Here is a 23,752-nt window from a genome sequence, read left to right as displayed (position 1 = left end):
AATCGGACCACCTGGGGAGTTCCCCACCTCCGGAAAAGCTGGAGGGCCACTTCTGGGTGTAGGGACCACTCGTGCTGAGAGGAAAAGTCCCTGCTCATGCGATCCGCCCTCACGTTCCGGGCGCCCAGTAGGTGAAAGGCTTTTAAGTGGATGTTGTGGGTTATACAGAAGTCCCAAAGACTGAAGGGTTCGTGGCAGACGGCGGAGGATCGGGCCCCGTCTTGCCTGTTGATATAGAACATCAAGGCTATGTTGTCTGTGAGAACCCTGACTACCTTGCCCTTCAGGTGCAAGCGGAAGGCCATACACACCAGCTGCACCGCCCTGAGTTCCTTTATGTTTATGTGAAGGGTCAGGTCTTGCGGAGACCACAGGCCTTGGGTCTGAAAATTCCCCACATGGGCTCCCCAGCCAAGGTCCGATGCATCGGACACCGGCTCCACAGATGGGGCCCTGCCCCTAAAAGGGACCCCTGGATCATGTTGCTCGGTGTAGACCACCACCGTAGGGAGGTGGTCACCGAGTTCGGCATGGTAAGGACCTTGTCCAACCTGTCCGTGGCTTGGGAGAACTGCGAGGCCAGCCAGAGTCGGAGGGGCCTCATCCTGAGCCTGGCGTGGCAGACCACATACGTGCACGTTGACATGTGAACTAGCAGCTGTAGGCAGGACCTGGCTGTTGTCACCGTGAACCTTACGATCGAGTCGATGAGCCCTTTCAGGTTCTCGAACCTGTTGGGGGGAGGGGAGAAGAGGAGAGAGGTCCTGGCCAACGCTGCATCCAGGAGTGCCCCAATAAACTCTATGCATTGGACCGGGACTAACGTGGACTTGGTGTTGTTTACCAACAGGCCCAGGCCAGTGCATGTGGACAGGAGGAGTGCTACATGATCCCTCATCTGCAATCGGGAGGTGCCCTTGACCAGCCAGTCGTCCACATAGGGGAATATCTGGACCCTGAGGTAGGCCGCTACTACCGACATGCACTTTGTAAAGATCCTGGGGGCAGTGGACAGACCAAATGGGAGGATCGTGAATTGGTAGGGATTCTGTCCCACCACAAAAAACGGAGGAATCGCCTGTGCCCCTCGTGTATATGGATGTGGAAGTACGCATCATAGAATCATAGGGTTGGAAGGGACCTCAGGAGGTATCTAGTCCAACCCCCTGCTCAAAGCAGGACCAATCCCCAACTAAATCATCCCAGCCAAGGCTTTGTCAAGCCTGACCTTAAAAACCTCTAAGGAAGGAGATTCCACCACCTCCCTAGATAACCCATTCCAGTGCTTCACCACCCTCCTAGTGAAGAAGTCTGTAGCTCAAGGGCCGCATACCGATCCCCGGGATCCAGGAAGGTGATGATGGAGGCCAGGAAAACCATGTCAAACTTGAGTTTTACCAAGTACTGGTTCAAACCTTGCAGGTCCAGTATGGGTCTGAGCCCCCGTTTGGCCTTCGGGATAAGGACATACCCAGAGTAATACCCCTTGTTCAGGAACTCCTTGGGCACCGCTTCTATCACTCCTAGTTCCAGGAGCCTCCTGACCTCCTGCTCGCGCAGAGCCTCATGAGATGGGTCCCCCAAGGGGGCGGTTGAGGGGGTCGGAGGTAAACAGGAGGGTGTAACCTCGGGAGATGATGTTGAGGACCCAACAATCCAAGGTGAACCGTGACCATTCCGGAATGCACACAACCGATTGGAAAAAGGGAGCTTTATTGGGGGTGGATCCCTGCAGAAAACTAGCAGGGTACCACCGAGCATCCCATCAAAACCGCCTTTTACCCACCTGCTTGCCCTTAGAGGACCCAGGCTGGGGGGCAGGCCGGTAATGTCTTTGCAGGCGTTTCTTATAGTCCCGTTGCTTCTTATGGTCGGCCTCGTATTTTGTGAGGGCGGCCTGGGCAAGAGCCTGCTGTGGCTTGAACTTGGGTTTTGCGAGAGCAGGGACATAGACTCCCGCGCGACCCTCCAGACCCTGGGCCTCTTTCATGCAACCTTGTGTCCGTTTCCTCTGCAAACAGCCCCTTCCCAGTCAAAAGGAGATCCTGCATCGATGACCTGCTCTCTGGGCTATCCAGCGAAGCGCAAAGCCAGGATGCCCATCTCACGGACACCGCTGAGGCCATGGACCGTGCAGCTGTGTCCGCTGCATCCGAAGTGGCCTGCAGAGACACCCTTGTGGCAGCTGCCCCTTCCCCCATGAGCGCCTTAAACTCCTTTCTATCGCGCTCCCGGAGGGAGTCCTCGAACTTGGGGAGGGATCCCCAGAGATTAAAGTCCTAGCAACCCAGGAGAGCCTGATGGTTTGCTACTCTCAGCTGGAAGCTTGACGACGAATAAATATTTCTCCCAAAAGCATCCAGCCTCCAAGAGTCTTTGTTCTTTGGGGTTGGGGCTGGCTGTCCGTCACTCCCTATGGTTGACCGACTCGACCACCAAGGTATGGGTGGGCATACAAATACTCGTGCCCTTTAGTGGGTACAAAGTACTTGCGCTCCGCCTTCTTAGAGATGGGAGGCGACGGGGCTGGTGTTTGCCACAGGGCACTTGAAATTCTCGCCATCCCTTCGTGGAGCGGCAAGGCCACCCTGCCCAGAGCTGAGGGGGACAGAATATTGAACAGGGAGTCCGAGGGCTCCTCCATTTCCTCTGCCTGGAGATGGAGGCTCGCTGCCACCCTTTTTAGTAATTCTTGATGGGCCCGGTAGTCCTTCTGCGGGACGGAGGGGGGCAGGGCCACAATGAGCTCCTCCAAACAGGGCGAGGAGGCCGGTGCGGTGCTTTGGGTGTTGGCCGGCACCGGAGGATCCACCACCTGGTCAGACTCCGGGCACGGCACCGAGGAAGTGGGTCCCGTCGACTCTTTCCTCAGCGGTTTAGGGATGGAGGCCGATAGTGCTTCTGATGCCCCAGCCACCGAGCGAGCCCCCACTGTGGGCTGCGCCGGAGGCCAGGGTGCCCACTGGTACCACTGGGCTGGCCATGACGCATGGTGCCACTGCACTTGCTGAGGCCCCAGCGGGGCCGGCCGATCAAGCTGGCTAGCCTGGCCTGTAGACGGGCGCTTGTGAGCGGAGGTAGGGCTGGTGTACAACACGCTGCTGCTCCCGGACTGGGAGTGGCAGCGGTGTCGGGATCTATGTCGACCACTGGATCACGACCTCGAGGCGGGAGAACGGCACTGATGGTAGTAGCTGCTCTGCGAGCGGTCTTGACAGGTGGACCCGCGATGGCGAGGAGCCGGCGATCGACGCCCGGAGCTATGGTGCCTTGGTGGAGACTTTGAGCAGGATTCCGAGCCGGAACAGCATCGATGGTCATGTCGCGGCTGACTGCGGTACCGCCTTCGAGACGAGGACCGTTGGCGACGTCCGCTGCGGTCCCGTCTGTGCTCGCTCCGTGAAGACGAGTGGTGCCGGGAGTACTGATCAGATGGCACCCATCCAGACAGTCTAGCCGGCGTCGAGGGCGATCCACATGGACTTAGTCCTGAACCGTCGCTGGCAGTGAGTGGTGTTGGGAACATTCCCTCGACCGAGACCGGGCCGGCGGCTATCCCAGCGGCGCCTTGCCTCTGCAGCGTGGGGCCGACATCGGTGGTGCTCCCAGCACCAGCATGGACACGACATCCTTAGCCGCCTGGAGGGCTTCAGGCGTAGATGGCATCCGGACATCCGGAGAGGCCTGCTCCCAAGGAGCCGGACTACTCCACTCCGCGTGAGTCGGAGGCCTAGGGCCCGATGGGGACCGAGACCAGACATGGGCCTAGCCTCTGTCCCAGACTTCACTCGGTGCCGTTGAGAAGAGGGAGTCTTTCTGGTCCTGTTGGCATGCCCCATGGAAGGGGAGCGGTGGCGACTAGTCAGAGGTACCGGAGGGTCTCCGCATACTAACGCTGCTGTGCCGGATACCGGATCAGAGTGACGTACCGGGGTCGGGGCCAGCACCGACTCCATCAGGATAGCCCAGAGTCTAATGTCCCTTTCTTTTTTGGTCCAGGGCTTGAACGACTTGCAGATCTTGCACCTTTTGCTGATACGAGTTTCTCCCAAGCAGCGCAGACAGTCTGTGTTGGGTCACTCCTTGGCATAGAATGCCTACAAGAGCCACACGACTTAAAACCCGGGGCATGCCCTGGCCCGGGCTCAGAAACTAACTAAACTTCACTGAACACTAAACGGACTACAGATACTGCTGAACAAACAGTTCTGGGGACAAGCTGCAGCAAGGCTGGAGCTAAGCAGTTCCAACGCACCTTCACTGGTGGCAAGAAGGAACTGAGGGTGGGGAGAGGCGCCCCTCCAGGGGTCGCTGGAGGTGCTCCCCCCCACAGGTACTTCTAGGGGAAAAACTTCTGGCACTGATGCATGTGGCGAGCACGCACACCTACTGTGGAATACACATGAGCAAATCATTTGAAGAAGAAACCACCATTCCTGCCACTACGAAACTCAGCAGTTTCTTCTTCCCTTATAATTAATTTGGAGATATTCCAGTTCAATCCAGTTTTTAAGATGGTAATTGCCTGGTGCTTTTAAAGAGGCTATATGTCACAAACATCTGCTTTATCTGCCAGGCTCTGTAGTCCTTTCCTTTAAGGGCTTTTCTACATGGGAAAGATATCCTGGCACTACTTTACTAGAATAGTTATACCAGTATAACTCACTGTGTGGACACTCTTATTCTGCCATTTCAAAGGCTGAGGCAGGGAGAGAAAAAGGAAGAAATGGGGATTTGATATTCACTAGTAATTGGATTTAGAAAACAAAACAAAAACAAAACCCACAATAACCTCAGGCTGGACTACGTATACACAACTAAAATCCAAGTATTTTTCTCGTTGGTTTGCCTACTTATTCTACAAACCAAGAATGGGCAGACATTGGGTTTAGCTGCTAACATAAATTAGGATTGGTACTGAGGGAAGTAGAGTGAAGTGGATGATTCTGCCATACAATCAGGGATGAGATCCAAGACCATCTACAGCAGATTTCAACTTGACCTTGAGCGACGGCCTGACTTTTGGCCTAGAACCAGTGCCTATGTAGTACCAAGCAGGGTATGAGCTAAATACTGCAAACTTGACCTCTTGTTCCATGAGCATGCAAGGCGTAGAGTCCTGCAGAGGAGACACAGCTCTGCAACAGGAGGGGTAGAAGCAGAGGCACCACAATGTCGCTCAACAGCGATCCTGCTGGAACAACAGCTGTATTAACGGAGCTCATTTCAGCTCTCCCAGTGGGGAGACAGTTCAGGTAACTAGGTTTGCATTCAGGGGCTGGGAAAACAAACCTAGCCTTTATGAAAGTATAGGCTTGACCCAGTTTCCTAGGCAACAGTTCCAAATATGATAACATCCCTACAATGCCTGGAGTGATCCTAACTTCTCATGGGAGCTCTTCCTTAGCGGCAGCGCCAGACAGCAGCTGAGAGATGGTGAGACATGAGTTAAGAATAAAGAGTTCTGAATGCTAATTAGCAGCTTTGCAAACCTGCTACAGGGGCCGCTAATAAAGGGGATGGTACAATGTGTGTGGAGTTGAGGGGACGATCAGATGAGATTTCTTTCTTTTTGAAGTGTATAAATCGTGAGAGATTTGTCCACAATAAAGATCACAGGCTTGACAAAGTGGAGAGCAATTAAAAATATATGAGCCACCCTCAGCAGCAGCATAGGAAACCACTAAACCACAAAAAAGGGTAAATTTAAGAGCATCTTGAGAAAAAACAGCCTCTGCAAGGAAATCAGAAGCAGCGTAGATTCCATAGTTTATAGATGTTCTCTCCAAGAAAGGACGCCTGCTCCCCTTGACGTGTTGATTTTTGGCATCAAGCTTTGTATTGATCCGAATGTTTCGGCCAGCATATTTAAATGTATTTAAGTAGCCAGCGACAGCATGGCCTCTTCCTAATTGCAGATGAGAAATGTATCCTGCATTTTTATTTTAGGATATCAGGGATTAATCCTGGAAGTGTGTTGGAACACTGGAGTCAGTTGTTGCACAGCAGCACGTTTTAAGCTAGGAATGAAGTGGGAGATGCATTATTGTTAAGAAGTTAATTCTAGAAACTAATTATCCACCAAACAGTCAGGGGTGGGCAAAGGTGTGTCTCTTGTTTTGCAGTTGATGGGATGGGGTTAATAACTAGCTTAGCTGTAATAATCACTTTATTTGGGTAAAAACAATGGTTTTGGCTCTCCTATTATCTAGGAAGTGTCAGCTAATGCATCCTCCCAATAGATCAGTGGCTTGCAGTTAAAATTAGGTAGATTTTACACATAGAACAGCAAGGAAACATTCTTAAGCTATACTTACCATGTAAATACAACACGAACAGCCAGAACCATGGAAGCCTTTTCCAGCACCCCAGGGTAAACGGTTTAGTTCCACCAGTAGTTCAGAAAAGTGACACCGCATGCAGTTTGCTTACCCAGTCACCAAAATTCTGCATGTGACTTCAGGCAACAACCTGAATAGTAACAGGGCTGATTCTTCATTACGCTGCCCTTTGTCTAGGAGGCACTGACACCAGTGCAAGGCAAGTGGCAATGACTATACAAGTTGCTGGCAGTCAAGGATCAGGCCCCGTGTCTTTAAAAAGGAGCAAATCCTGAACTGAAGACTGGTATCCATTCACCACCACCACACAAAAGAGCGTTCTTACCTGATATGCCCTGATAAGAGATTGCACTGCAAGATGGTCGTCCACTAGTTTATCTACATTCGGCTGTGCTTGAACCAGGGACTGTGCTTGCGTCAGTGCGGACAGGCTGGTGCTCAGTGGAGGGGGGCTTTGGTAAGCAGTACCTGGAGCAGCTCCAGCATTGGCATTGCGAAAGAATATGTCCCATGACTAAGGAGACAAAAGGAAAGAGCAGAGTGATAGATCCATTGCACAAAAATTCAAAAGCATTAAACTCCATCCCAGACCTTGTCTAAACTAGCATTAGGACTGATCTACATTCAAAAGTTAGGTCATCCCAGCTACATCGCTCAGGGGCATGAAAAATCCACACACCCCTTAATGATTAGTTAAGCCAGCCTAACCTCTGGTGTAGACAAGGTTAGTTTTCTGGAAAAATTCTTCTATCAACTTAGCTACTTCCTCTTGGGGGGTCAGAGGAGAGGGAAGGGGTGCCCTAACTATACCAACGGGAGAACCCCCTCCTGCCGGCATGGGTAGTGTCTACACTGAAGAGCTATAGCAGCACAGCTGCAGCTGTGCCACTGGAGTGTTTCAAGTGTAGACAGGCTCCCAGTAGCCTAAAAATCTCCCACATATTCACAGTTGCCATTTCACACAGCTAAATACACTGACAGCAGCCGGAGAATCAGATTTGACGGCCAGAAGGCACCATTGTGGTAGTGTAGTCTGATCCCCTGCATAAAACAGGCCATACGACTGTCCTGAATTAATTCCTGCTGCAAGTCCAATTGCTGTGCATGAACTAGAGCATATCTTTTAGAAAGACATCCAAACTTGATTTACAAATTTTCCATTGAAGCAGAATCCACAATTGTTGGCAAGTTGTTCCAACGAGCAATTACCCTGATTGTTAAAAATGTGTGCCTTATTTCCAGTTAGAATTTGTCTAACTTCAACTTTCAGCCATTGGATTCTGTTATACTTTTTCCCTGCCACATTGAAAAGCCCTCGTGACATTACACTCTATAATCTTTATGAAGATATGCTTGTGATAGGAATATGACATAACTAAGATGTACTTTAAGCAAAATGGGCCTTGTAAGATATCATTGGATAGGTGATGATTTACTGAATAGGATTATCCTATTTGTATGCACGTATCATGTCTGTCTCTAAAATTAGAAATATTGACTACGTATCTATATTTCAACTGAGTTACTTTGAGTGACGCCCCCTGCTAACACTTCAGGTACAACAATGAAAATGCCCATGATGGCCCATCAGCAAGAGACAATGGACTGTAAAAGAGCTTAGTCTTCCGGTGAATGGGTGGGTCAGCCTGTGAACAATGGCTACAGGGGCGCTACAGAGACATGTGACCATGTCACCTGACACTGGAACCCATCTCGAATTCTGTACTTTTCCACGAGAAGCTGGGGGGCAGGGGTCACACTAGGAAACAAAAGACGTGGGGAGCAAGGTAATCCAGGTTGTGAGTTCTATCCTGTTACCCCACCCAAGATGAATGCAGGAAAAAACTAAGACTGAACTGGGGGAAGAACTGGACCCAGGCTGGAAGGGCATCTGGCCTGTGAAGATTATTAGAAAATCAGAATTTACATGTAACCAGTTTCGTTAGTGTATTAAGCTTAGGTTGCATGCTCTGGTTTATTTTCTTCATAATCTGCCTTGTTCTGTCTGCTACCTCCTTAACTACTTAAATATACCTGTTATAGTTAATAAATTTATTTCTAGTTTACAATATAATCCAATTTATGTGATTTCTAACTGGGGCGCGGGGAGAAGTGTATACCTCGTCCCCATTGAGAGAAGAGGTGAATTTCATATTATTTTGAGTTTGTACTCCAAGGGGTGGTGGACATCTGGGTTCTGTGGCAAGCTCCTTGAGCTGAGCCTTCTCAGAGCGGATCTCTGTCTCTCTGTGCACCTGGGTGCGGCCCTGCCTGTGTGCTGGGCTGGAAAAGGCTGGGGAGCCCAGCCCAGCAAGACCAGGTAAAAAGGGGGCCCAGGCTGGCAGAATAGTCAGTTCAGCACACCAGGTGACATCCCAGGGCGTCCAACCCGTCACACCTCTATTATCCAATTTCTGATCCCCATGCAAGTGCTTACAGACCGCTCAAGTCACCTCTTAACCTTCTCTTTGTTAAGCTAAAGAGATTGAGTTCTTTGACTCTTTCAGTCTAAGGCAGGTTTTCCAATCCTTTAATCATTCTAATGGCTCTTCTCCAAACCCTCTCCAATTGATCAACATCCTTGAATTTTGACACCAGAACTGGACACAGTACTCCAGCGGCAGTCACACCAGAGCCAAACCCAGAGATAACAGAACCTCTTTACTCTAGAGACTAGTCTACACTCTTGTTACCTTCATGGCAGCCAACAGTGATGAATTTTAAGGCGTTGGGGGAGGAAGACACAGAGCTGCCTCATGACCATGCCCCACCCTAGAGGCCAAGCACACAATTTAAGATTTTAAACATTAACAATGCAGACTTGCTAACATTTAGCAATTAATGAATTCATAGATTTTTTTTTTCCCCCCCAACACAGCTCCACATGAATGGCACACATTGCATGACTGGGACAAATCCCCCCTCCACAACATATTTAAGGTAATTGTGTGTACAATTCACAGAAAGTGGAGAGGGCAAGAGATGGCATTGACAAGGCCCCTGCCCCAAGAGTACTTAAGATCTGTGACAAAATGAGAGACCATACAACACACCAGATAGAATTAGCATGAGAAAGGAGAAGGGTTACAGTAATAAGGTTACCCGATTACTATACTCTGGTATGAGCTTATAAACTATATGCACATATATATATTTTCAATAGGACAATTCACTTGTGAGTAACATGGAAGTAGCAGACGTATAGGAGGAATGAATGGTAGAGCCAAAGCACTCAGGAGGATATTTCCATGCACAGGGGTAGAGATTGGAATGAAGTTTACTACATTTAACCCATTCTTTACAGATTTAAGGTTCAAAACCTGGCGGGAGGGAGGAATTTTAAGTCGTCCCCCACTTCAGCTCCCCCGCCCCCCTAAAAGCTCTGGATGTGGAAGTGTGGTGGAGCAACAGTACTAACCACAAAGTTAGTGAGGTAAAAATCTTTTATTGGAGCAACTTCTGTTGATGAAAGAGACAAGCTTTTGAAGAACTCTATAGCTCAAAAGCTTGTCTCTTTCACCAACCGAAGTTGCTCCAATAAAAGATTTTACTTCACCCACCTTGTCTCTCTAGTATCCTGGAATTGACACAGCTACACCACCACTGCAGACAGCTCTGAGCACACACATTAGCTCACTGATCCTCAATCCTGCTCCAGTGAAGGCGGCAGATAAACATTGCCCCCATTTTACAGATGAGGAAACGGAGTCCTGAGGGTAAGAGTCTGATTTTTTGGATGCAGAGCACCTCAAGAAAGCAGGTCCGCACACCACTTGACCAGGGCCAAACAGCAATTCAGAGGCAGGAATGGGAGAAGAACTCTGGAGTTCCCAGCTCCCAGCTCTATGCAGATGCACTGCAAGCAGCAGTCATTCAAGCTGCCTCACACAGGCTGCTCTGCGAAGGTATCTTGATCTTGACCTGGTGGGGCACCTCTAAGAGTGAAGGGATAGATGCGCCTGCATGACTCATCTAATCCTAGTTCTCTCTTTGGAGGCTGCTAATGATGCACTCAGATACTGCAGGGAAGTAGGCCACATAGGTACCTAGATATAAGGTCATGTACAATTTGGGACAGTTGCATGGTAGGAAGGTCAACTTGTTTTACAACAGCCAACAAAGAGCCATCCATTTATGAGGGCTTTGGTTACCACTGTGCTTTGAACCAGTGACCTAGAAGTCAGAGGAGGTCCCATCCTCTAGTGTCAGCTCTCTGCCCCACTCAGACTGTCAAGTTTCCGTTCAAATGGTTTTGTTACTTTTAAAGACAACCAGCATTTTTAAATGCTAGCCCTCACACCCTAAGTTAGAAAACCAAACTAATGGCTGAGGGTGACTGTATCACAAGGTTATTGCAAGCGTATCTGTATTTTACAGAGGAGTGACCAAAAGCTTGTCTTAATGGATGGCCCTTCGTTGGTTTACACACAACAAGCTCGAATTCCTACCATCCAGCTGTCCCAAGTTGTACATGGCCTATTCAGTACCAACACAGCCCACTTCACTGCAGTGTACAGGCTGCTCCCAGCATTTTGAGCATCATATTGATTAGCCATAACACACTGTTAAAAAAACCACGTGCAGCAACTGGTGGTCTCTCCACATTAACTGGTGTTAGCAACACTGGGAGCACTAAACTGAACAGATTACATGTGCATAATGGTCCCTTCTGGCCTTGAAGTCTACGAACCAGTATTAACAAGGATGGGAAGTTTATAAGGAAGAATCTCCTGTAAGCTAAAAGGGAAGAATTAAGTAATACATGTGTCTGATGAAGTGGGTATTCACTCACAAAAGCTTATGCTCCAAAACGTCTGTTAGTCTAGAAGGTGCCACAGGACTCTGTTGCTTTTTACAGATCCAGACTAACACGGCTACCCCATCTGATAACTAAGAAACAGTTCCGTAATGTCAGCTCTTGCTATTCTTAGAAAATACAGTCTCGTGGTTACAGTGCTGGAGTCATGAGTTCTGGGCCCCTTTGCTGACACTACACGGACGTGCTGTGTTACCACTGGCTAGTCACTTCCCTTCTCTGTGATTTCCTCTCTTCACCTCTGAAACATACATAGTATCTCCCTGCACATGGGGCCTTTGTGAGAAGTTTGTGAAGAGCTTTGAAATTAATCCTCAATTGAAAGAAGAGAAAGGAGGGCAACGCTAAAGGTCAGGTTCAAAAAGGAGACGTGAAATGCAGCCACGCAGACCTTGTAACAACATGCAGTAGCTTTTACAGGGGTACATCTTATCCACCCCAGCACTTAATTAACATAATTTTGGCTAAGACTAGGACAGCCTTCAGATCTATTTCAGTGCCTTTTCTGTTCAAGTGTCAGAAAAAACTGAGTTTACAGGTGTCAGGAAATAGCGAGTACCACTGAAAGCCAGAACACACACACGGGCTCTGCAGAAAGCAGAATAGGCTCTTCTCTGCTAGCAGGTGTTTTCCAGGGACTGGTGTTCAGAGCAGAGCTGCTGCAGTGTTGGTGGATCACATGGTAATGGGAAAGCTATTTCCAGCAGTTCTGATTTACAGACTACTATTCACATGGCTCCACAAGGTGATAAATTTAGAAAGAGGTCATAATGCAGGAAAATAAGCTGTGGTTTTTTTTAAAAAAAAAAATCACTTATTGATCCTGGTGCCAAAGTGTTCTCTCTGTATTTTAATCACGTTCATCAGGCATCAGACTAGCCAGGGCACAAAAAAGGGACCCAGTGTAAAAAGGAGGTAGGGCTATGAGACCGAGGAAGATTCTTAAATCAAGGCTTTTCTGGGGAACTCTGTCACAGTGCCCATTCTGACACTTCTAGTAACTAAAGTGGAACAATACCAAATTAGCCACACACTAGCCTGGGTCTGCAATGCTGACTGAGCAGAAACATATACCTTACCCATTTATTTTCTTTGGATTTAAAAGCCATAGTGCTGTACAAATCTGATGAACTCTAGCAGTCTAATACCTATGTCTATTCTCCATACCTATCCTGATAAGCCTCACTCTGGTCTGACAGCTATTTGGCATAGCAGTTCTAGGCATAAGGATTCTGAAACAAAGCAAACACGTTTAATCAATACCTGTCTTCATCACAGCAGTGCTGTGGAAAGCTGCAGGACTCTTTTAGACACCACAATGGCGCAGACATTATGATGGTGGGTGTGGTTTAAGAATCTGAAGAGATAATTAATGCTGCTTGTGATGGGAGGGAGTTTGCCTCTGTGTTTTGCTTTCCTACAGATTAGAAAAGCCTGAATTTCGAGACCAAAGGAAGATCTGGGAAGGGGATTGAGAAATGGGGAGACTGCACCAGAGAGATTTCCTCCTCAGTTGACAGTATCCTGTGCTGCTGCCAGATTTCTCAAGACAGATTTAAATGTGGGACTCAGAGCAGGATGAAGACTCTGGTGGCTTTGGCTTTTGTCAGGTTTAAGGAGGAGTTGCCAATTGCTGTGTCTCAGAAAGGGGATGTCAAAATGATCTTCCCATTCAGGGGCTCATAGGTTAGGAGAACAATCACATAGGTGGACATGAGCAACTTAAACACCCCCCCTTCCCCGATCTGGTACTCTAACATTATTAGCTCTTAGATATTGCTTTTTCATCATAGATCTTAAAGCACCTCAAAGGAGGTCAGCATCATTATCCCTATTTTACAGAAGGGGGAACGAGGCACAGAGTTCATATGACTTGCCCAAGATCACCCAGCAGGGAACAGGAACCTCAAGTCTCAGTCCATTGCTTTATCCACTAGGCAAAACAAGGGTTATAACATTTAAACACACAAAAGCAGTAGCTTCTTCCTCAAAGCAAATGTAGAAAGTAACTTTTGCTCTCCATGTATCATACTCAAGACCAAATGCCCAGCTGTGCTCTAGCCTGTCCACCTGTTCTTTTCCTTGCCTAACTGAGCAACAGCTGTTCAGTGACAGACCACCACAAATTCCTGTGTTCAAACAAATGCTAGAGGTATGATAAACAAAAATGAAAAGCCTTCAGAGTTCATACTGAATCTCAGTTCTTCACTCATCCGCATGAGGAATCTTTTTGTTCAACTATAACAATCTCTCTCCATCTCATACAGGTCTTTCAGCGCCAAAACAGTCTTTTAGATAAATCCTGCAACAGGGAGTTATATTTACCATCAAACTTATAAGCCACAAATCTCTCTTTGATGGGCTAAAGCTGAATGACAACTGGAAGTACTAACAAGGAACCTATTTCAGCAACAGTGCCATCCTGTTTCTTAGAATCATAGAATATCAGGGTTGGAAGGGACATCATGAGGTCATCTAGTCCAACCCCCTGCTCAAAGCAGGACCTATCTCCAGACCCCTAAATGGCCCCATCAAGGATTGAACTCACAACCCTGGGTTTAGCAGGCCAATGCTCAAACCACTGAGCTATCCCTCCCCCCCAGTCTCTCTCATCCTGTTTCTAGCACCTGATGATTCAGAAGATGGGAAACCAATGCAACTCACCTAAACACAGTGTTACATTCTTTTGGGGTTGGGGAGGGGAGAAAAGCTATGCTATCCTGGGTTGGAGTCAGTATGCATCCTGAAACATGCTGGTTGATTCTCTTCCATCACACCTCTAAACTTGCCAAGTTCATCAACGGTCACTTATAGCTAAGGCTAAGATTTCACGGATAGGTCAGGGACAATAAAAAAAATAAAAATTTTCAAAGAAGCCAGTGACCTGTCCCTGACTTACTAAAAATATTCATGACAAAATGGGGGAACAGCTGAGCAGCTGCGAGGGCCAGCTGGGAGCTCCAGGGTCCCCACCATCTGTGGGGGCTGAAGTCCAGGGTCCCCCCGCAGCAGCTCGGAGCTTGGGGGCTCTGCTGTGGGCAGGCAGGGTACCCCGCAGCTCCCAGCCACTGTGGGACCCTGCAGCTCCCAGCCACCACTGGCTGAAGTCACAGAGGTCTTTGGAAGTCACTGATTCCGTGACTTCTGTGATCTCCGTGACAAAATTGTAGCCTTACTTATAGCTAAGGCCCTTCGTTCTCAGTTTAAACTAATTTTTAATTGAAAAATTCCCAGGTTTTACAAAAAATATTATTCATTTTTTTTATTTTCACCCCACTTTTGTATCATTCAAATATATGAAAAATAACTTGTTATTAGGAAAATACAGTAGTCTGCGGGTATATGCAAAGCTGCCTGTTGAAGTAAGGCAATTTGTTTGTTTGTTGTGTGTATCTTCTAGACTAACAGGTATGCATGCAAGCTCTGAAGTACTGATGAATCTCACACCCACCACATACACATTTCAAGCTATTAGCAGATAATGGTTTAAAGATCTGACACACTAAAAGAGGAAGAAAATGAAAATCTGTATCAGAATGTGTTTCAGAACAAGGAAATATTTGAAAGTTTTAAAACACAAAAACAGGAGAAAAGGATGGAGTATATGTACATACTTACAGACTAATAATTCTGTGTCTACAACAGTCAACTGTTTATTCAAATGAAAAGTTGCATTTGGTGATTAGAGAGATATTGTTTTCTTAAACTCAGAGGTAGCATTGTGTTTTGAGTTCTGTTTTAGTTCTCCAGCAAACCACATTGATGAACGGAATTCAAAGCATTAATCTACTGAATACGTTTTTCCCCTGTCTTTCCATCTACCAAAATAAACCCGGATATTTACCCAGAAAAATTATTAATAGCTTTTTGCACAGATTTTCACCTGTTTTTGTTGTTGCGGTAATAAACACTGATGAATTTCTTGGAAAAAATTAAATAGAAACTGAAAACAAAAGAGCCCTACATATAGCCTAGCTCACATGACACTACCACAGTTATGGTTATCACTAGCATAGGTGCTGACTGCTTGGGTGCTCGGTGGCTGGAGCACCCACGGGGGAAAAATTAGCGGGTGATCCGCACCCACTGGCAGCCAAGCTCCCCGCACCTCCTCCCTTGGACACACTGCATTCCTGCTCCTTCCCCTCTCTCCCAGCACTTCTGCCCGCCGCCAAACAGCTGTTTGGCAGCGCTCTGGGAGGGAGGGGGAGGAGCAGGGGCACAGCACGCTCAAGGGAGGAGGTGGGAAAGAGGCAGGGTGGGGGCGGGGACTTGGAGAAGGGGGTGGAATGGGGGCAGGGCCAGGGGCAGAGGAGGGTTGAGCACCCACCAGCAGGAGCAGAAGTTGGCGCCCATGATCATTAGCCCCTGGTGCCTGAGCCTTCAAGTTACCCATTAGGCTGAAAGTAAAGTAAATTAGACAATATTTCATTCAGCCATTTCCAAACTGTGGCACACACTCAGGCATGTTTTTCCAGGTACTTTATCATACTGGATAACTCCCAAACATTTCAAACTTACAACAGGCTTTGCCCTCACTAAGGACTACTAATTTGATGTATTTGAAGTTGGGGTTATAAACAAAGTTATAGAAGTTGATGATTATTGTGTTGCTTCCACAACTTTGGCACAGCCAACAAAACCAGGAGATTTGAGAACATGGAGCACTGTGAGGATTAATGGAGTCTGGGGGCTGCATTTGTTCTGCCCTTTGGAAATCTTTATACTGCACAGATGTTTTTGAAAATGACTAAATATCCTCCTCCCAAGTGCTATCTTTGCTTATCATAGGACGATGTACTTTGACTTTTACTTCATCAGATGCTGAAGGTCAATTGCAGCACGTAATTAGTCTAATCAGGTTTCCCTCCTCTGACCTTCCTTTGTACTCATAACCGTGTTCCAAGTATTGCTCAAATGAGTGAAGATAAATGCAATTCTAAACCTTGCTACTACAATGGTGGGAAGAACTGGTTTGCATGAGTGCTCTAGCTTTTTGAGCAGCACTCACCTTGGCAAACAGAAGATCTGTGCACCTGAGGAAGATGGTACATAAGAATTATCATTGCCAAAACTCCTTGTTCTTTCCCTCCTGCTCTTACTTGTTTTGGCTAACTGAGCCCAGAGCAATTCTGATACACACTTGCTGTACTGGAATTACAGACAAAGCTACTAGTAGGTACTGTACTCCCTCCAAATGTGTCTTCCTTTGCCCACTTCCAGGTTTGAGAGCTTGTTTATTCATAACACCACCAGAACCCTTAATATGGAGCATTAAGGGTAAGTTAGATGTAGCTACCACATGTCAAGAGAACATTATTCATCTAAACATTTGGAAGCCTGGACATTTTTATTTTACCTGAATTAGTCTATTTCAGTTTTTGCTTCTCATGCTTTAGACGCAGGGCAGAGTTAATTACTCTCAAAAATGTCAGAAACAGACCTCCCCAAAAGCCTTCCTAATAACCAGCACCCCGCAGAGAGAGTGGAGCCCTTTGAGGATACCTTACTAAGCATATAAAAACATACCTCCTCTTCCTTTCACTTCTTTCCTTGCAGCTCATAGATTCATAGACTTTAAGGTCAGAAGGGACCATTGTGATCATCTAGTCTGACCTCCTGCATGATGCAGGCCACAAAAGCTGACCCACCCACTCCTGGAATAATTCTCTCCCTTGACTCAGCTGTTCAAGTCCCCAAATCATGATTTAAAGACTTCAAGTCACAGAGAATCCTCCAGCAAGCGAACCCTGCCCAGCAAGCGACCCCTGCCCCATGCTGCGGAGGAAGGCGAAAAATCTCCAGGGCTTCTGCCAATCTACCCTGGAGGAAAATTCCTTCCCAACCCCAAATATAGCGATCAGCTGAACCCCGAGCATGTGGGCAAGATTCTCCAGCCAGACCCTCTGGAAAAAGTTCTCTGTAGTCACTTTTAATATCCCATCATTGACCATTGTTACTAATTACCAGCGATGGCGCGTTATTGACCTATTGACTAAAGTCACGTTATCCCATCAAACCATCCCCTCCATAAACTTATCAAGCTTAATCTTAAAGCCAGAGAGGTCTTTCGCCCCCACTGTTTCCCTCAGAAGGCTGTTCCAGAACTTCACCCCTCTGATGGTTAGAAACCTTCATCTAATTTCAAGCCTAAACTTCCCGACGGTCAGTTTATATCCACTTGTTCTCGTGTCCACATTAGTACTGAGCTGAAATAATTCCTCTCCCTCTCTGGTATTTATCCCTCTGATATATTTAAAGAGAGCAATCATATCCCCCCCTCAGCCTTCTTTTGGGTAAGGTAAACAAACCGAGCTCCTCGAGTCTCCTTTCATACGACAGGTCTTCCATTCCTCGGATCATCCTAGTGGTCCTTCTCTGTACCCATTCCAGTTTGAATTAATCCTTTTTAAACATGGGAGACCAGAACTGCACACAGTACTCCAAATGAGGTCTGACCAGTGCCTTGTATAACGGAACCAGCACCTCCTTATCCCTACTAGAAATACCTCGCCTAATGCACCCCAAGACCGCATTAGCTTTTTTCACGGCCATGTCACATTGCCGACTCATAGTCATCCTGCGATCAACCAGGACTCCTAGGTCCTTCTCCTTCTCCCACCTTTTGGCAGTGCTCCCCCTACATAGCCCTGTTCCTCTATACCTCTTCTGCATATCCTTGATCATCTCCTCCCCCCACCACTGTCTCCCTACAGCCGAATGCCCCCCCTTCCCCTAGATTTCCCCTCTCAAAAAACTACTCCACGTATGCAGCAGCTCACCTGTCTTGGCTCTCAAGAAAGCTGCTACGTAGTGTGCCAGTGGACACAACAGGGTGGTGGTAAGCAGGAGTGCTAGGGGAAATAGCTGTGTGGTAGGAGGTGGTGGAGATGAGATTTTGGGTATGGACAGGGGCTATGGAAGAGCTCAGTTTCTCTGCATCATGCTTAAAGGACTCTCCTGACACTGCGCCCTAAGGGCTTCATGGCTTTGTGAGCCAGGGAGCAGGGGCAGCCAATGCTGAGATACTCCACTGGCACTGCTGTTGCCAGACGTGTCAGAGTCAAGGCTGCGGAGTAGGGGGAAACTAAGGTGCCTGCACCAAGGCACTGGCATTTGAGTAGCTAGTCCAGGGGTAGGCAACCTATGGCATGCGTGCCAAAGGCAGCATGCAAGCTGATTTTCAGTGGCACTCTCACTGCCCGGGTCCCAGCCACCGGTCCAGGGAGCTCTGCATTTTAGTTTTAAATGAAGCTTCTTAAAACATTTTAAAAACCTTATTTACTTTACATACAACAATAGTTTAGTTATATATTATAGACTTCTAGAAAGAGACCCTCTAAAAACATTAAAATGTATTACTGGCGCGCGAAACCTTACATTAGAGTGAATAAATGAAGACTCGGCACACCACTGCTGACAGGTTGCCGATCCCTGAGCAAGGCACTGCTGAGTTTGTGCTCAGAAGAGAAGAACAGCGGTGTTAGGAAGCCCTTTATATGCTAATATCTTGGCAAACCATTATGGAAAGTTTCAGCTGCCCTTCACAGGGTTATGGTGTCAAGCTTGGAAACTAACTTCAACTATTTGTCCGAGAGAGGGATGTTAGTGCTGCTTGGAAAGCAAGTCACAGCACAACGTTAACTAGGGGATCATCAGACACTTCCACAGTGCGCACACAGAATGTCGTCTTTCCCTTTCAGTAACTACTGGATCAGATTTTGGTTGGTTTTAGTGAGAAGCTTACTCTGGTGCCCATTAGGATAAGTCATTCTGTCCCCAGAGGCTCCTATTTCCATCAGTGAAGTTGGGACCCCCTTTTTACATCTGTATGGCCACTTGCTGGTTGGATCGTGTGTATCACAAGAGCGATTTGTGATAATTACAATAGTGCCCAGAAACCTTGATTAGGACTCGGGTACTCCTGTGCTAGGATCTGTACAAAGGGAGACAGGGTCTCTGCTCAGATAATTGAAGGCCCCCAGCACTAATTGGTTGTGGCTATTCCCTCCCTGTGCAACTATTACGCTATAATTGGATTGACTCCTAAAAGCATGCAAGCACCCTCAAGAAGTGCTCATTATAGACTTCAAATCAGGCAGTGCTTACTGCTTAATAAAAGCTAGCTTTGTACTCTGCATGGGAAACAATAGCAAGTTCAGAGCTTTGGGACTGCTATTGTTCATTAGTGAAACACAGCAACTACAGTAGCGTGCGTCCAAATTTACAACAGATGACCTTTGACTTGTGGGGTAGCTGTCAGTTCTCATTAGCTTTCATAGCCACCCTTTCTCCACTACAAGTTTGTTCTGAGTAATACAAGTACGTACAATTAAGGCCTGGTCTACACCAGGAGTTCCCATACTTGGTTCGCGGCTTGTTCAGGGTAAGCCCCTGGCAGGCCGTGAGATACTTTGTTTACCTGAGCGTCCACAGGTACGGCCGCTTGCAGCTCCCAGTGGCCGCAGTTTGCTGTTCCGGGCCAATAGGAGCTGCAGGAAGCAGCGAGGGCCGGGTCACCGCTTCCCTGGCAATGGGAGCTGCGGAACAGTGAACCACGGCCGCTGGGAGCTGCGAGCGGCCGTACCTGCGGATGCTCAGGTAAACAAAGCATCTTGCGGCCTGCCAGGGGCTTACCCTGAACAAGCCACGAACTAAGTTTGGGAACCCCTGGTCTACACTAAAAAGTTAGGTTGACCCAGCTACATCGCCCCGGGGTGCAAAAAAATCCACACCCTGAGTAAATTAAGCTGAGTTAACTCCCAATTTAGGCAGTATTGGGTCAAATAAGAATTCTTCCATCAACCTAACTACTGCCTCTTGGGGAGGTACGTTACCTCCACAAACTGGAGAACCCTCCTATCAGCATAGGTAGTGTCTACACTGAAGTGCTATAGCAGTGCAGCTGCAATGTTGCAACTGTGCCACTGTACTGTTTCAAGTGTAGATATAGCTTCAAAGTTTATCCTATTTTGAAGATCTGGGGTGAAATCCTGCTCCATTGAAGTCAGTGGCAAAACTGACTTCAGCAGGCCCCTGATCTCTTGTGGTTCATATATGCTTGTGAAGAACTACACAGGGACAAGTATCTTCTGCTTCTGTATTAGCTTTGGATAAGCAAAACAAGGCTAGCCAAGTTGGAAGGTAGTATCCTGGCTCCACTGAATGGGAGTTCTGCCATCAACCTTAATGCAGCTAGGATGTCAGCCATGGTATGCTACTGTCACCAGTTTTAAATCTCCATCCCAAGTGTATAAAGCAGCTGTATTTGATTATTCCAGACTAGTATTTGGAATGCAACCTCTTCAGGGCACAAACGTGGTTTACACAGCACCTTGCACAATGGGGACCCAATCCTTATTGAGACTTCAAGGCACTATTGTACATCACGGTCTACATAAGGATCTTGTATTGGTATTATTTCTATTAGGGGAATATGAGTTTTTACTGAGGCCATCCCTAGGCTACAGGTGCTGCTGTGGTACAGCAATGGCTCTGCAGCTATAGCATCATAATACCATAGAGACACTTCCTGCAGCAACGGAAGGGTATAATTAAAGTGGTACAATTTGTGCATTTAGACCAGCACTCGTATAATGCTTTTTCATCCACAGATCACAAAGCTCTTTTACCAGTGGGAAAAGAAGAGATTTGAGTGACTTGCCAAGGTCATACAGTGAGCAGGAGTGCTGTGAACATGCCCAGTATGCTGATTCTAATCACTGGCAACCTCCTGCCAAACAAGTTAGTTGGCAAATGCTTACCAGTCAGCTGCAGGAAAAAGGGCACCTTTTAATAGGAGCAAGCCACAAGAGTAGTCATCAGCATGCATCCTTTTCACTAACTATGGGACCCACAAATACACATGATCTGCTTTGCAGAAGAGAACCAAGACCTCCACTTTAAAGATCATCTTCCCACAACTGCATGTTTAAGTTTTCCCTCATGAACATTTACCTATTAGAAACCCTATAGCTGCATTTCTCTCTATCAGTAACCAGAACAGTATCACATACTTCCCTTACCTCACTGCTAGCAGTACCCCACATAGTGCAATGTAGGGAATTGATAAGTATCACCCCCAGGCCACAAGGCTCACCCAGTCAGTCAATCTAGCCTCCAGTTTCCCACTGGTCATTCCATCCTCCCAGGATTCAACTCCTGTTCCAATCCAGCCTCCTCTTCTGCTCCCTGCTCCTATGCTGGCATAACACACACACTTACTTGATAGTGGGGGTGGGGGGTAACAATCATTTAGGATGAAAATAGACATCTATAAATTCGCTTGGCATAATTTGATTTTTTTAAAATCATTTCAATGGATAATATTTATTTTTAAAGCATTTTTAAAATTGTTATCCATTTAAATTTCAGTTGGGCAAAAAAGTGTTTTTGGGGGGGGGGGGGGGAGAGTCAGAAAATAATTACTTAATGACAGTGAAATGAGATACAAAAAGTTAAAGCTTCATAACTATTAAAACACAAATGGTCAACATCACATGTCAAAATAAACAAAGTACCCTTAAATCAAACTAATTAGTTCTCAAGCAGCATTTTTATTATTTTACCTATCTGTAAATTTTGATTATTTGCCAGTTTGAGTGTGTACAGTGATCGTGTTTATCGACATTTACTGATACATAACCCTTAGGAGCTGACCTATAAAGCTATTAGCTTTACTAATCTTGTGACTATGAGTTCCACGCATTAGTTATGTACTGTGTGCAACAAGTTTAAAATAAGTAAGAAACATTGTTACCTTTGAATTTTATTGGGCATCCCTTTGTTCTTGTGAGAAAGAGTAAATAGGATCACCCAACTGACCTGACAGGAGTTTATAAAGTAAGGAGTGGCAGAGAGAAGATAACCAGTTTATCTTAGTCTTTCCATAGGGGACGAGAGCTAAGGAAGCGTTGTTCTAAGTCAGCCATAAAAATGTTGGCATACTGTGGGGCCATGCGGGTACCCATAGCAGTGCCGCTGACTTGAAGGTATATATTGTCCCCAAATCTCAGGCACTGGCACGCTAACAGCAGGATTGTCTGATTATGTGGACTCTCTCCTCAGGCCCTACGCTACCAGCACTTCCAGCTATCTTCAAGACACTACTGACTTCCTGAGGAAACTACAATCCATCTCTGATCTTCCAGAAAACACCTCCTGGCCACTATGGATGTAGAAGCCCTTTACACCAATATTCCACACAAAGATGGACTACAAGCTATCAGGAACAGTATCCCCGATAATGTCACGGCAAACTTGGGTGGCTGAACTTTGTGACTTTGTCCTCAACCACAACTATTTCATATTTGGGGACAATATATACCTTCAAGTCAGCGGCACTGCTATGGGTACCTGCATGGCACCACAGTATGCCAACATTTTTATGGCTGACTTAAGGGACAAGAGCTAAGGAAGCGTTCTTCTAACACCCCTACTCTACTTGCGCTACATTGAGGACATCATCATCTAGACCCATGGAAAAGAAGCCCTTGAGGAATTCCACCATGATTTCAACAATTTCCATCCCACATCAACCTCAGCCTAGACCAATCCACACAAGCGGTCCATTTCCTGGACACTACTGTACTAATAAGCGATGGTCACATAAACACCACCCTATACGGGAAACCTACTGACTGCTATACTTACCTACATGCCTCCAGCTTCCGTCCAGGACACAACACACGATCCATTGTCTACAGCAAAGCTCTAAGATACAACCGCATTTGTTCCACTCCCTCAGACAGAGAAACACCTACAAGATCTCTATCAAGCATTCTTAAAACTACAATACCCACCTGCTGAAGTGAGGAAACAGATTGACAAAGCCAGAAGAGTACCCAGAAATCACCTACTACAGGACAGGCCCAACAAAGAAAACAACAGAACGCCAATAGCCGTCACCTTCAGCCCCCAACTAAAACCTTTCCAGCGCATCAAAGATCTACAACCTATCCTGAAAGATGATCCCTCACTCTCACAGACCTTGGGAGACAGACCAGTCCTCGCTTACAGACAGCCCCCCAACCTGAAGCAAATACTCACCAGCAACCACACACCAAAAACACTAACCCAGGAACCTATCCTTGAAACAAAGCCTGATGCCAACATATCTATTCAAGTGACACCATCATAGGACCTAATCACATCAGCCACGCCATCAGGGGCTTGTTCACGTGCACATCTACCAATGTGATATATGCCATCATGTGCCAGGAATGCCCCTCTGCCATGTACATTGGCCAAACTGGACAGTCTCTACGCAAAAGAATAAATGGACACAAATCTGACATCAGGAATCATAACATTAAAAAACCAGTAGGAGAACACTTCAACCTCTCTGGTCACTCAGTAATAGACTTAAAGGTGGCAATTTTGCAACAGAAAAGCTTCAAAAACAGACTCCAATGAGAAACTACTGAACTTGAATTAATATGCAAACTAGATACCATTAACTTTGGCTTGAATAGAGACTGGGAGTGGCTGGGTCATTACACAAATTGAATGCATTTCCCCATGTTAAGTATCCTCACACCTTCTTGTCAAACTGTCTGAAATGGGCCATCTTGATTATCTCTACCAAAGTTTTTTT

At 46.8% G+C, this 23,752-nt stretch overlaps 1 protein-coding gene across 5 annotated transcripts in view; it reads right to left on the bottom strand.

Annotated features, from left to right (window-relative positions):
* The window catches only part of OGDH (oxoglutarate dehydrogenase), a 108,100-nt gene that overhangs the window by 59,767 nt on the left and 24,581 nt on the right, over positions 1-23,752 (bottom strand). For 4 of the 5 annotated variants that reach the window (XM_054017760.1, XM_054017762.1, XM_054017759.1 and 1 more), the window contains exon 3: positions 6,667-6,855. In XM_054017760.1, the coding sequence (XP_053873735.1) occupies positions 6,667-6,855 (189 nt within the window). Of the gene's footprint in view, positions 1-6,666; positions 6,856-18,537; positions 18,593-23,752 lie in introns of those variants that run through there. The other variant, XM_054017763.1, reaches the window with a different exon arrangement.

This window comes from Malaclemys terrapin, chromosome 2, assembly GCF_027887155.1.
Source record: "Malaclemys terrapin pileata isolate rMalTer1 chromosome 2, rMalTer1.hap1, whole genome shotgun sequence".
Taxonomy (NCBI): domain Eukaryota; kingdom Metazoa; phylum Chordata; order Testudines; family Emydidae; genus Malaclemys; species Malaclemys terrapin.
This window is presented reverse-complemented; position numbering and strand designations above follow the sequence as displayed.